The sequence below is a fragment of the Rhineura floridana genome, chromosome 12 (assembly GCF_030035675.1).
Source record: "Rhineura floridana isolate rRhiFlo1 chromosome 12, rRhiFlo1.hap2, whole genome shotgun sequence".
Taxonomy (NCBI): Eukaryota; Metazoa; Chordata; class Lepidosauria; order Squamata; family Rhineuridae; genus Rhineura; species Rhineura floridana.
The window spans coordinates 11,889,483-11,903,857 of record NC_084491.1 but is presented as its reverse complement, the minus strand read 5'-3'; the positions used below and the strand labels follow the sequence as shown (position 1 = coordinate 11,903,857).

At 41.2% G+C, this 14,375-nt stretch overlaps 1 protein-coding gene across 4 annotated transcripts in view; it reads right to left on the bottom strand.

Moving 5' to 3' along the window:
* The window catches only part of NSD3 (nuclear receptor binding SET domain protein 3), a 101,140-nt gene that overhangs the window by 62,499 nt on the left and 24,266 nt on the right, over nt 1-14,375 (bottom strand). For all 4 annotated transcript variants that reach the window (XM_061593530.1, XM_061593531.1, XM_061593533.1 and 1 more), the window contains 5 exons: nt 13,874-13,945; nt 12,631-12,790; nt 7,670-7,821; nt 5,884-6,396; nt 3,187-3,313 (listed from right to left, as the gene is read on the bottom strand). In XM_061593530.1, coding sequence (XP_061449514.1) covers nt 3,187-3,313; nt 5,884-6,396; nt 7,670-7,821; nt 12,631-12,790; nt 13,874-13,945 — 1,024 coding nt within the window. The remainder of the gene's footprint in view (nt 1-3,186; nt 3,314-5,883; nt 6,397-7,669; nt 7,822-12,630; nt 12,791-13,873; nt 13,946-14,375) is intronic.

Genomic DNA, 14,375 nt, shown 5'->3' with positions numbered 1-14,375 from the left:
CAGACTCAAGAGATTTACTGTCAATGCTTAATTTCTAGAATGAGATATGCTAGAGCTCAAATTGCCTCGAAGTCACGTGCCCCGCAATCAACAATACACAGAAATGGCATCCTAAACACACTCAGGCACATAGCTTATTTCACATAAGAGCCAGTGTGGTGCAGAGGTTTGAGTGTTGGACTGGGACCTGGATTCAAATCCCCACTCTGCTACAAAGCTTGGACCAGTCACTGTCTCTCAGCCTAACCTACCCCGCGGGGTAGTGCGATGATAAAATGGAGAGGGAGGACAACCATGTACGCCACCTTGAGCTCCTTGGAGGAAAAGTGGGTATACATTTATTAATAAAAAACAAACGTACATGCTCTGGGAATGTGGCTTTTGTGATGTGTATCACACTAAACAGGCTCTTTTCATACCATGGATAAACAGTGATCATGGCTCCCATTCCCTGTGTGGCTTGCCTCCGCGGATGCTGCATGTGGCACAAACATGCCATGGAATGGCTTCTCGTGTCATGTGAATCCAGTTTGTGGTTTGGTGTGTTTCAAATACAGCATGAGTGTTAAGCCAGAAACAAAGAACAAACTTTGACTTGTTTCTGGCTTACCACTCATGGATTGTTTAAAACAAGCTACGATCCAGGTTTGCAAAACACAAGAAGTCATGCTATCTGCAGGGGTGGGGGTAAGATGAAAGAGGCATTTGCACAATTACACCATGGTTTAAAACAAAGTAGGGCTTAGCACAGCCTTTCCCAACTAGTGGGCCACCAGATGTTGTTGGACCACAATTCCCATCTTTCCTGACCATTGGCAATGCTGGCTGAGGCTGATGGGAGTTGTGGTCCAGCAACACCTAGTGACCCACTAGCTGGGAAAGGCTGGCTTAGCACAAGTGTGAGGAACCCTCAGATATTGCTGAACTACAGCTCCCTTCAGCCTCAGCAAGCATGGCTAATGGCCAGGGTTGATGGGAGTTGCAGTTCAGCAATATCTGGAGGGCCAAAGGTTCCACACACCTGGCTTAGCGTGACATGTGAATCAGCTCTTTGAAAATGAGGAGACAACTGAGCACTACTTGTAATCATTTTGGAAAGACATATGAAAATTGAGTTTCTTACCTGAGGATTCTCCTATTTATTCACCAGGCAGTGGTCCGTGGCCATTTGCTGCAGAGGCAGGAGAAAGATTGGCTCTAGGGAGGTGCCTCTTAGTCCAGCCCCCATTGAGTCTTTCTTCTAAAAGAACTGCCTCCTAGAGGACAGAGAGATCATCCCACTGTCTGGACCACTGAATGGTGACAAATAGGGAAAACAAAGCATCTTGGAGATGAGCAATATTCAAACAGTCACAAAATAGAATTCTGTTGGTATTTAGACACCTACAGAATATACCAAGGAGCTTCTTTCCCCACAATTAAACAAACACATATATACATAGGGAAAGCAAAATCTCTTCTTTGCACAGTCCAAGTTAAAATGACTAGCATCATTGTGAGAATACAGCTGCACTCTTGCACAACTCCCATTCATTTAAAAGGAGGCACTGGGTGAGTGTACTAAAAATGATTAAGGCCTCATTCAAATCTTCAATCTTTGCTCATCTAGGATACCAGCTCAGATCAGATGTGCTTCATCAACAAATGCTTAAGATATGACATTAAACATACGATCGCATTTGAGTCCTAGTAGGAAGAAGTTTGAGGGGGTTCTGCCATTTGTAAAAGGTCAACCTGTGTTTGGTTTATCCATCAGTCCATCTGTTACTGTGGTACAAGGCTATTTCCCTCTCTGATGGGATGCGCAGAGGCATTCAAAAACATCTCTTTCCACAGGAGGGAATGCATGCCAGTAGCGGCAAACTGTATGTTGCACATGTATAAGGCCCACAGTTCAGTCCCCAAATACTTCCAGTTAAAAGGTTTGGCCAGGAGAGTGGGCAACATAAAACCTCTGCCCTAGTCAGAGTTTGACTATACAGAGATAACCAGGTCACTAGTCTGACTTCGAATTAGGCAGCTCCTTATAACTGCTTCCAGGGCCTTCCAGGTAGTATTAGCCTACTGGAAACTCTGAGGAGTTTTCTAAAAAACCTGCTACCATGAGCGTTAGGATAAAGATGGCACCATTCAATGAAAATCCCCAATCCCGCTAATTGTACGATATTAGATTTTTAAATATAATTCACAGTACTATTTAAAAATCAAAACACAACCCCACACAAGAGACCTACTGTGCTGTTTAAAGCTAGACAGAATTGCCAAGACTGCTTTTATTTATGACTCTGCAGCTGCCCCTCCAAATAGTGAAGTACTGAATAAAATACACACGGTTTTAAACATACAACTGCCCTTCTGTGAAACACTTTTGGGGTCCAGAATTATCAACCTATGACTCCTGGAAAGTTTAGGTGGAGGAAATAAGTGTTATCAAGATAGTACCAAGACAGTAATAGAACAAAGAGACTTGAAGGAGAAGCATTGTGTAGTCTACTGTTGGGGTAGCCTGCTTGGTGCCCTCCAGATGTTATTGGACTCCAACTCTCATCATCCCTGACCACATAGGCCATGCTGACTGGGATTGATGGGAGTTGTAGACTTGGACTGGGGATGCCTAAGTTCAAATCCCCACACAGTATTTTTCCACTTAACCTACCTCACAGGAAAAAACAAACAGTTTTGTAGCGTTTGTGGACTTGAGTACAGAAGTGTTTGTGGACTTCCAGAAATCAGATTGCATTTAAGGTGCCGTAAGACACATTGCTGTTTTTTGCCGCAACAAATTGATATGGCTCCCCCACACTGCAACTCTCTGCTACCTCACAGGATTGTTGTGAGGATAAAAATGGGACAATATCATATAATGATATTCTGAGACCCTTAGAGAAAGAGAAGATAAAAGCATGTAATAAAATTAAATATAAAAGCCTGTATTCCATCAATTTAAGATAGCGTGGCTGAAATGAGAATCCCTTTAATGCTTAACCTGCTTCATCCTAGTGGCCTCAAATCCTGCCACCCCAAAAATAATTTTTCCATGAAGCTTCACATGATGCATTAGCCACAGTTTTTACACAGTCAAGCTATTCTTATGGCTACAGTATTCTGAAAATTTCCCCAATTGTATGCCTTTTGAGAATGGCTGATTTACTTGGATGTGACCCAGGAGTTGCAAACTTTACCTACTTGCCAACCCAGAAGATGTTTCGGGAGAGGGTGCACTTTGTGAGGAGGCTCTTTCATTTCGCTGGTTTGAGATGGAAGTGAGTTTGTCTTGCCCCTTGATGATTATTTCTGGTTTGTTTCCTATACCCTGTTATCAATAAAAAAGACTCAGTCAGCAATTACTGGATTAGTCCTTCCAACTAAATATTGCATCTATGAAATAAACACTTTCAAATAGTCATATTTATAAATACATTATACATATGCAATTCTGTTTATATAAAACAGAACCCCTTCAAAGTGAGAGGATAATCCTGCATGCTACAGGTCTGTACTAATGGGTGAGTCCTTCCAGGTGTTCCCAAAAAAGTACTGCGGGAAGGACGATGTCAAGCAACTCTCCCTCCTCAAAACAGCAGATGAGGGTTAGCCACTGTGCGCTAGCCTCTCATCCTCAGGACTTTTTCAGTCCAGAAGCTGGCATAGTTGCCTTGCATGCCACTGGTGTTGCCAAGTATCTCACAGACTTCACCCAGTTTTCCTGAGCTGACTTAGCAATCATCCTAGGAAGGCTGGGTGGCCAGAAACATTCTGAACAGGAAAGAAGAGAAAGTGGGATGCCAGGAAGGGATAAGACCAAAAAGGAAAACTGACCATTAGGAGTGGCCATGGAGCATTCAGCACCCCATATATACGAAGGCTAGGAAAGAGAAGGAGGCCCTTTCCTGCTTCTGTGCTGGCCTTCCACCCACTGGGATACATGTATATGTGCATGCCTGAGAGGGACAACTCTACGTACCTAGATATAAATATGGGTATGTGCATGTGCCTGTATGAAGGGGAATGATGAGAGTGGGGGTGAACACTGTGTGGCATTCACAAGGAGTGCACATTCTTCCTATACCTGGTGCCCTCCACCCACTGCAAGTGCCTATGAATCCCCATTTGTATATGTGTTTTATTCACTTCTCAAACATCTTTCCTCTTGGGAATACTCATGTCCATGGCCTCACAAAACAGCAGATAAGATGATAAACTTGTATCTAGGTTTTATTGTTTCAGGCTGCAGGTAGTGGCTCACAAGACTGAATGAACCTCCATACTTTGTTAAAACCTACTGCTTATAGAAAACTAGGGGTTCTTCCTCCATAATCTTGTTAGTTTTCTATATGCAGGGAGTTCAGGTGGGGGCCCATGAGCTTCTATCTGATGTATGAAGTGGTACAGTCCAGATACAAGTTTACTACTGCATCTACTGTTTGTGAGAATTAGCCCCATAAGCACTACCTTGCAAGATTTCTTTATTTATTACATTTATATCCTTTGCTTTGTAAATTAATTTGATATGTAGAATACCTTGTGTATTCTATTGTAAACCACTTTGATATCTTTTAGACAGTAAGCAATCTAATACTAATACTAATACTAATAATCCTGCCCTTCCTCCCAAAGGGGCCCCAGGCAGCCAACACAATTAGACCAAAGATATTGTTCCCAGTATTATTTTCAATGGCAACCAGTCAAATGCTTTGGGAAACCCATACACAGGGCATGAAGATAGATTTCCTCTGTGTGTTCTTAGCATCCACTATTTCAACAGATGCCTTTGTGTAGAAGTAGAGAATATCCCAGTTTGTTACATGGTTAAACACCTTGCCTCCAAACCATGATTTGAAACTATGGTTTGAAGTGTACTTGCAAGTCATAGTCTGGAAGCAAGGTGCTAACCATAGTTTGTCAATTCAGAAGTCATGGCAAACTATGATTAGAGAAAGAAAACAAGCAGAGGGGAAAACTAGAAGCAGGCTCCTGAGCCTCCAAAACCATGGCTTGGTTGATCTGAATTAATGACAACTGAAAAATGCACCATTATTAATTGACACCTGATGACAACCTGCAGAGTCCAATAAAATGAAGAAAATGTAATGTTATCCAGTCTCTCTCTCTTTCTCACTAACCACCTGGAGTCGACAAATACACTCATTAGCTTGCTAGTGGTGAGTGAACTTTTTAATCTGGCAAGACAAACTCAGCACAATTTCAGGAATAAGGTCCTGCCCCTGTCCATGATGGGAGGGGGAAAGTCAGAAGCAACCACAAATTTCATCTGGCTACCAAGGACAGCTAAATTTGTGGACCTGTACTAGTTAGTCACAAATCAAAAATACAAACTGATCCAAAAGGGCCTAAAAGTTGGTTTGATTTAAGATCATAATTTAACAACAAGCAAGTATCTTTAGAACCAATAAAGAACACTAATCTGAATTATCTTGCTTTTCTGAAATTAGAAAGGACTGGGTCACAGACTTCTTGTTTGCCAAAGACTGTGGATATATATATAATGCTTTTTGTTGCTGCCAGTGTTTTACAGGGACTTTAAGCAGTTGCATATTTCACATATATTTGCCTAAGAGAAGATGATGAGGTATTTTGCTAAAGATGCAAAACTGGGTGTGGAAGAAGCATGCTGATTTTCTGAGCACTATCCACTACTTACATGGAACAACTCTCATGAAAGGCACCTAATTTCACATTACATATCAATACAGAAATCTGGTTTAGCAAGCATGGGATAATGTAACCCCTGACATTTTAAGGCAGAAGAATTCACCCTAATATTTTAGACAAACATGCAAAGACCACATTTTGGGACAAAGGCGAATATTCAAGAATATTGTTGTACATTTATTCCCTTTACGGAAGTATGTATGTCTTTACCTTGGTAGAATAAACAAACTGATCAATGAACTTTCCATTCCCAGCAGCATTCTGTAGAGCAAAAACTTGTTCGATTTTAACAACTGGAGACATATTACATTTCTGAAGGTCCAAAGTTCCCTGGTGCATGGTTATGGATGCTGGTAAGGATTTTCTGGCTGCAGCAGTTTTCCATGCTATTTTCACAGGAGGTGGTTCTTCATCCATGCTTGACTGCCTTCTCTGACTATGTCTCCGCACTTCAGTATTGGATGGAGAGGATACTGCCAAAACCTCACTGGTGTGTTCTGGCTGTGCATTAGGCGATGGTTTAGATCGCCGGGTTTTTTTAGCCTCTGTCTTAGGGGCACCAGTCCTCCTGGCTTTTGACAAAGGCTCTTCTGGCTCTTTATCTACGTAGATGAAGGTGTATTGTTCTATCCTCTCTTCCCGAGTCATTTTTAATGCTTCCTCAGCATGGGCAATGCCAATATCCCATTGTGCACGCTCTCTCTGTGGCCTTGGTTTGCGAATCTTCAAAATAAAGGAGATGGGTTTATTCCATTTATCCATTTCCACCTACAAAGCATGCCTAACTGATGGTTTTGTTTATTTTGTTACAGCTTCCATTTTTAAACATGGGTCTGATCTGAACATGTCACTACACAGAAGAGCTGAATCTGTCAGGGCTAACAGGATAGCATGATCACATCATGAAGGAGAAGTGTGAAACATTATAAGGAAAAGTCAGAGAAGTTCATAATGCACTGCAAGCATCTAAAGGACTCAGACATCAAAATCCCCACTATGACTCTCATACACAAGTGGACAAACCAAGTACTTGAACTACTACTCCCCACCCTTTGATAATGCCTGCACTTGGAAACTCATGAATACAATATACTGTAGTGTTGCTGCTGAAAACATAGGCAGGCTGAGTTTCAAAACACAAGTATGAAAGGTAGTTTGGGGAGGCTAAATCTAGCCAAACAACTCCATTGTTTGCACAGATGGTGCAAGCACTATTCTACTATCCACATAATCTGCTAAACCTCCTCCCTAACATGCTCAGATCATGACTGCCTTCAAAAGACTCTTACAAAATTACTCCAGGAGACACATGGATGATGCATCCATAACTTATATAATTTTTAGATGGCTAGACACAGAATACACACCAGTGCAATTAACATTAAAAGAAACAGCAGATGTTGTAGATTGCTTGCACCTACAAGAATAGTCAAGTGGAAGAAACAGGCTACTGGCATACAAGACAAGTGGTCAGTAATGACTGGACATCTGCAATTAAAATTAGCATTTCTAACAGATATGGATCCAAACATATCTAGAAGTGTGTCTTAGCCTTTATGTCCTATCATTGCAAGACAGACGCACAAGGCCTTTAACTCCACCTTTCTCTAGGATTTTAAAACTATAAAATACTGTTTTCTTAATTTCTCAGACCAAGCTACCCAAGTATGATTTTATGAAATTTTGTATGTAATATCATACAAATGGCAAACTGTATATGCTGAGCCACAGCATCTATATGGCTTGGGACCACATGAGCCAAGGCCAACCATCACCATATCAAGTTTTTCCTATTTCTTGTACCTTAAGGGCTATTGGCACTATCCCTGTGCTCTTCTTCCCTAACACAAGAAGACCATGGAGCAACCTGCAAGTTTTACAAAAGGCTGATTGGCAAGATATAAATACAAAAACAAAATTCATCTGAATCTGTCTGAACAGTTATTGTCTCAGCCTATTGGTAAAATAAACTGTTATCATTTCAGACTGTACACACCTTCTGTTTTTCAGAATGGTTGGCTTGCTTAGCTGCCTCTGCCACCAGCTGATCGTACTGTTTACGTCCTTTGTACTCTCGTACCCGTTTCTCATGCACCCATGCTCTCTCAGGCTGGTTACTAAAAAACTGGACGTGATATTCCCGTGCACCTGAAATTGAAAGAAAGCATTCTGCTAAGAACTCCCATCAACACATCTTCATCACTTTTTGAGTTGCACAGGCAGTAAAATTAAAAAAAAGAAAGTTCCTACTTATCCTTTACCTGTAGGAGTTACTGAACATTCACATTGTGCAATATCTAGCCCTGCAAGGATGTGGACCTAGCCACGTAGAACCTGTCAGAAAAAAAAAATTTTCTAATGGCCTAGAATTGCCAACACAGTATTGGGGCTTACATGTCATGTACGTGCATGAGGTATATATGCGTAAAATCAGGATTGCAACATGTTTCTCGAGTGTATGTATGCTGGGAACAGCTGCCAACACATGAGGCTCTATATCTTCCTTTGATCTTAATGGCTAGTGACCCTATCACGTGGCTCCTTTTTACCTACAAGAATAAGCTCAAGGTTAATCTAGACATTATGTTTAGGTCAGCAGAGCGGATGGCCTGAAGGCATTGTCCCCTTCTATTTTTCTAATCTCTATCACTGACAGTGCCATACCTCTTCCTCCCACAAATAACCTGTAGTGGGATGTTCACCCTCACCACATTTACTCCAGCACGTTCCACCATGTTTGTCCTATGCTTATACCACTATTGACTGTGTCCCAATTATTCACGTGTGGCCCAGAACAGCTCACCTAAGCTCTCACCAAAATGGATGTTGCCCTCAGTGCTCCTCCTCTCACAAAGAGACTGAGCTTGACCCTTCCACATGTATAGTCTGCCACTCCTGTCTCCCACTTAGGAGTGACTCATTCCTCAGACATCAAAGCAGGTGAAATCCAGCAACAGCCAAGGCAAATGAGCTGCTGGGCAACAGGAGGGGCCACGTGGAAGCTTCACATGCACCCCAGTTCTTGCTCTCCTTACCTCTTTATGGCACTTCTCTTGGGAAGAGGCCTTGGTGGTGCTTCTTTTATAATAAAGCTGTGGGCCAATCAGCCTGGTAAGGGCCAGCTGTTTCCAGCCTTCTCCACTGGCTCCTTCCCAGCCGTTTTGCAGCAAGTGAAACCCAGCAACAGCCAAGTCAAATTTGCTGGGCCACAGAGGAGGCTAGATAGAAGCTATCAAACACACACCCCTTCTTGCTCTCCTTACCTTCTGACAAAACTTCCCCACATAACTTCTGTTGTGGGCCAAACTTGGCATTATTACATTAATTGTATGAAAGCTATTAATGTGCCCTTTGTGTTATGTAAATAGCAGCCACAGGGAAACCCAAGCAGCCTTGGGGCCATGAGGGACGAGATGTTAAGGAGGGGTGTTTAAACTACTTTTTACTTTCAAAGGAAGATCTCACTGGTGCCAGTGGGATCCATCCATGAAATGTAAATAGCAGCTTCAGAGAAGTTACTGAGGCTTCCCCATTACTGTTATTTATGTAACAAAAATGCACCCACTTATAGGATTAATGCAATTAGCACCACATCTATTTTGGCCTTCAGGGAATTATCTGCGACCTCATTTCCCCTGGATTTCAGAGAAGATATGTGAGACTGTCCCTCAAAAACTGTTTGCCAGGCTATTGCCTTAATATCCCATGCAAGTAAAGTAATGCTCAAGATTCTATAACAAAGGCTCTTGCCTTATATGGAGCAAGAAATGCCAGACATCCAAGCTGGATTTAGAAAGGGAAGAGGTACCAGAGATCATATCGCAAACATATGTTGGATAACGGAATGGACCAAGGAATTTCAGAAGAAAGTCACCCTGTGCTTTATAGATTACAGCAAAGCCTTTGACTGTGTAGATCATGAAAAACTATGGAATGCTTTAAAAGAAATGGGGATGCCACAGCATCTGATTGTCCTGATGCGCAACCTATACTCTGGAGAAGAGGCTACTGTTAGGACGGAATATGGAGAAACCGATTGGTTCCCAATCGGAAAGGGTGTGAGACAGGGGTGTATTTTATCACCCTATTTATTTAATCTGTACGCAGAACATATCATACGGAAAGCAGGATTAGACCAAGATGAAGGAGGTGTGAAAATTGGAGGGAGAAATATCAATAATTTACAATATGCAGACGATACCATACTACTAGCAGAAACCAATAATGATTTGAAATGAATGCTGATGAAAGTTAAAGAGAAAAGCACAAAAGCAGGACTACAGCTGAACGTCAAACAGACTAAAGTAACGACAACAGATTTATGCAACTTTACAGCTGACAATGAGGACATTGAACTTGTCAAGGATTATCAATACCTTGGCACAATCATTAACCGAAATGGAGACAATAGTCAAGAAATCAGAAGAAGGCTAGGACTGGGGAGGGCAGCTGTGAGAGAACTAGAAAAGGTCCTCAAATGTAAAGATGTATCACTGAACACTAAAGTCAGGATCATTCAGACCATGGTATTTCCAATCTCTATTTATGGATGTGAAAGTTGGACAGTGAAAAAAGCGGGTAAGAGAAAAATCAACTCATTTGAAATGTGGTGCTGGAGGAGAGCTTTGCGCATACCATGGACTGCGAAAAAGACAAATAATTGGGTGTTAGAACAAATTAAACCAGAACTATCACTAGAAGCTAAAATGGACATATAATGAGAAGACATGATTCACTAGAAAAGATAATAATGCTTGGAAAAACAGAAGGAAGTAGAAAAAGAGGAAGGCCAAACAAGAGATGGATTGATTCCATAAAGGAAGCCACAGACCTGAACTTACAAGATCTGAACAGGGTGGTTCATGACAGATGCTCTTGGAGGTCACTGATTCATAGGGTCGCCATAAGTCGTAGTCGACTTGGAGGCACATAACAACAACAACGGCTATGCAAGGAGCAAAAAGGCCCTGCAATCAGACATAATTCACTAAGAATCGTTGTCTTTGGCTCCTTTGGGAGGAAGAGCAGGATATTAATTCATTCAAGAAAGAAAGAAAACTTAGGCAAATAATTCTCTTTCAGTCTCAGCCATTTCATCTACAATTTAAGGATAATACTACTGATTCAACTTATAGGGTTGTAGCAAGAAAGGCAAGTATATTAGGGCTTTTTCAATGCAGTAGCTAGGCCATAATATGCCTAGTACTGAAATTTGCTTCAAAGCCAGGGATCACCAAATTAATCCCCTCACAAATAGGTCAAGTTCCATAATAAAATTGGCACCATCTAACTTTATGAGTTTCAGTTACGCAGCTCAGGAACAGCATTACACAATAGTATATACATTTACATGTTGCATATAGAATACAAGAGAGCTGCAACAAAGTTTGGGATATTTCTTTACTCACACACCACAAATGGGCTCCTTCTAGTGCACAATCCTTCCAGTGACTCACTGAAACATAGCAAGGCCTTGGGGGCTATATAAAACTGTTTCAGGGGCTACATATTGCCCATGGGCTGCTAGTTGGCCATTCCCACTTTAAGCAGTTGTCTTTATTGTGCCATGTGCAAGAATTAGTTTGGCGTGGTCTGTGAGCTCATGAAGCAGCCACTTTGTTGAAGCTAAGCAGATGTTGAGAGCTACTGTGAGCGTAAAGACACTTCCCTGAGACCTTGTTTATGGCCCCCAGCCTGGATGACTGTATGCTGCTTGATGGGAGACTGTCAAAGGAAAGTCACTGGCAGCCGTGTGGGATGAGAACCCACAAGGATGGGTAGACCTAAGCCCTTGGTGATAGCCAAGGTGGGAATGTCAGCACTAGCCCAGGTGAGAAATGGGGTGGAGTCCTTGAAGTTTGAAGACTTGAAGTGGAATCAAACCACTGGATTCAGGTGCGTTATCTGAAACTTGGGAGATGTTCTGCAGTATATACTACTTTTGTGTTGGTATTATACTCTTTTGGGTTTAGTTCAAGCCGACGGTTGCCAAATCCCCCCCCCCGACCACTTGTAAAGTGCAGAGGGTCTTGATGGACCACTTAATGATTTGAGGGGGGGCTGTTGTAGCAATTGTACTGCAGTGGGCTAGATACTGTATGATTTTTAATAGGTATTTTTTACAGAAATGCTGCAGATGACTTGAATAAAGTTCGCAGACCACAGTTTAGGAACCCCCTGGTTTAAGTGATTAGGTTAGCTTCTTTGTATTGTTTTTATACAGATTGATTTTTTGTACTTATTAATATTATGATCATTACTTTTGTTGTTATGATGTGCCTTCAAGTCAACTGCGACTTATGGCGACCCTCTGAATCAGTGACCTCCAATAGCATCTGTCATGAACCACGCTGTTCAGATCTTGTAAGTTCAGGTCTGTGGCTTCCTTTATGGAGTCAATCCATCTCTTGTTTGGCCTTCCTCTTTTTCTACTTCCTTCTGTTTTCCCCAGCATTATAGTCTTTTCTAGTGAATCATGTCTTCTCATTATGTGTCCAAAGTATGATCATTACTAATTGTTTCTAAAATGTGTTTTGAATTCTTTATTGTTCATTTGATATGCTGTAAGCCACTTTGGGCACAATTCTGTGGGGCAGTGGCAAACAAACAAATGGATGGTGACAAAGCCCCAGACAAGCTGTCTTGAGCTGCATAAATAAAGGTAGGATATAAATGCACTTAAACACTAAGATAATGGGTGTGAATTGCTTTGAGCTCTTGAAATACATTCTAAGTATGCAAGTATAATTATCACCAACGTATCATCATCTTCGACATCTGCAGTCAGCCTCTTTCCCATACAGCCAGCTTTCAAGGCAATGCTTTTTCAGATATGCTACTCAAATCAACATACATTTTGAATTCTGAGTTTAAGGGAAGCACTAACAAAGTAATCAAGTGTATTAGCAATTTGCAACACGTTTCTAACATACCTACTCAGAAGTTTTGGTTATTTACCTCTTGTGTTAATTTTGGTGTGAACCTCAAGTTGTGGATCGCTTGAAACCATGCAGGGCCACCAAGGATATGTTCCCACTTTGGACCAGACCAGATCTCCAACCTCAAACTTGATATTGCTTGCTACTTGCGCTGGAAGAGGAGGAGAGACTTGCTGGGCCTACACAAACACAATAAAATGATATTATAAGTGCAAAAAAGGAACATTATATACAAGATATTCTGCAGATATATCAAGGACTATCAAACATGTGAATGAACTATCTTTTCACAGCAAAAATATATATTATAATCTCTTTTAGGTCCCCTCATATTCATTTTCCATGTAGGTGGAAGGAAAGCAGTGTATATAAAACTCTATGGAGTTGCCCTCATCCTCCCTTACTAGGGCTGCAGCCTTTAATCAATGATTTAGTTAGATTCATCAATTAAAAGCCTTTTAAAGTAACTTACAGTACAACCCTAACCATGTCAACTCACAAGTAAGTCCTACTGAATTCAATGCAATTTACTCCCATGTAAGTGGGGTTAGAATTAGAGCCAAAAAGTCACCCCCAATTAATTGGGCAACACAGCTTTTATTTAAAGAAATATTTATTATAACATAAAACTACAGATGGCAGGCCCTCATCTTAGAAGAGCATTCTGTCCTATATGAGAGTGAAAGGAGAATGCCTCTTCTAAGATGGTGCTATAGTGATATATACATATACCATCTAAAAACCTAGGGTTGTATTCAACTAAGTCCTACTCAAAATAGACCCAATGAAATGAATGAACCTAAGTTAATCATGTCTAGTAACTTCAGTGGGGCTACTCAGAGTAGGACTAGCACTGAATACCACCCATAGCATGTTTATTCTCCAAAACTATTAAGTCATATGCAGATGTTTGCAGATTTAATCAATTAACCAGTTAAAGCTAATTTGATTAATCAGCTGGGCAATAGTCCTATTACACTGCTCTGATCACACACAGCCTGTTCAGGTGCCAATTCTCTACATAAACCTCTATGTATAGCAAGAGCAGGTGCTGGGTCTCCCATTCTCTCCCCTTCCCTGCACCCTTTTGAGAAAAAAATGCTCTCTAAGGCACCCAAGCTGACCTGCCCAAACCCCACCTTTATACTTTGGCGCTACAGCCTCTCCACACTTCTGGAAATACAGTTCCCCATTTTAAGGTAGTTTAACAAACAGCTTGAAATTTCTGGAGTCAGAACTCCAGAGTATTAGAATGTACTAACCGGGGTTTCGTCCAACACCATTGTTTCTTCCCTTGGTCTTTCAGACAGTGTGCTAAGCCTTTCATTTGGTCTCTATGGAATAAGTAAAACAAAAACAGAAAAGTCAAAATGGAACAGCAAAGAGAGAGAGGAAAAAATTAAAGAAGAAACAAAATCAGAAGAGGCTGAGTCACGCCCTTAGTAGTGATGTCCCAATCTATTTTAGAGTTCCATTAATATTCAGTTCAAGCCACAATGTACTAATTGCTATGGAGATGTACATCAAAAAGATATAGGTCAAAGAGGTGCAGGAAAACAGAGCTAGAGCAACTGAAGAAGACATGCAATTTACATTGTTGATTAGTTATATGCAACTTTGTTTACATTTAAATCAAAGAAAGTCCTTCTTTAGACAATACAGTTTTATGCAGATCATTATGTTATTTCACTTGCAATAAAGTCCATTACGACACACACAAAGGCTAATGGTATGCATGATTAGAGTCAATGGGGGAGAGGGGTA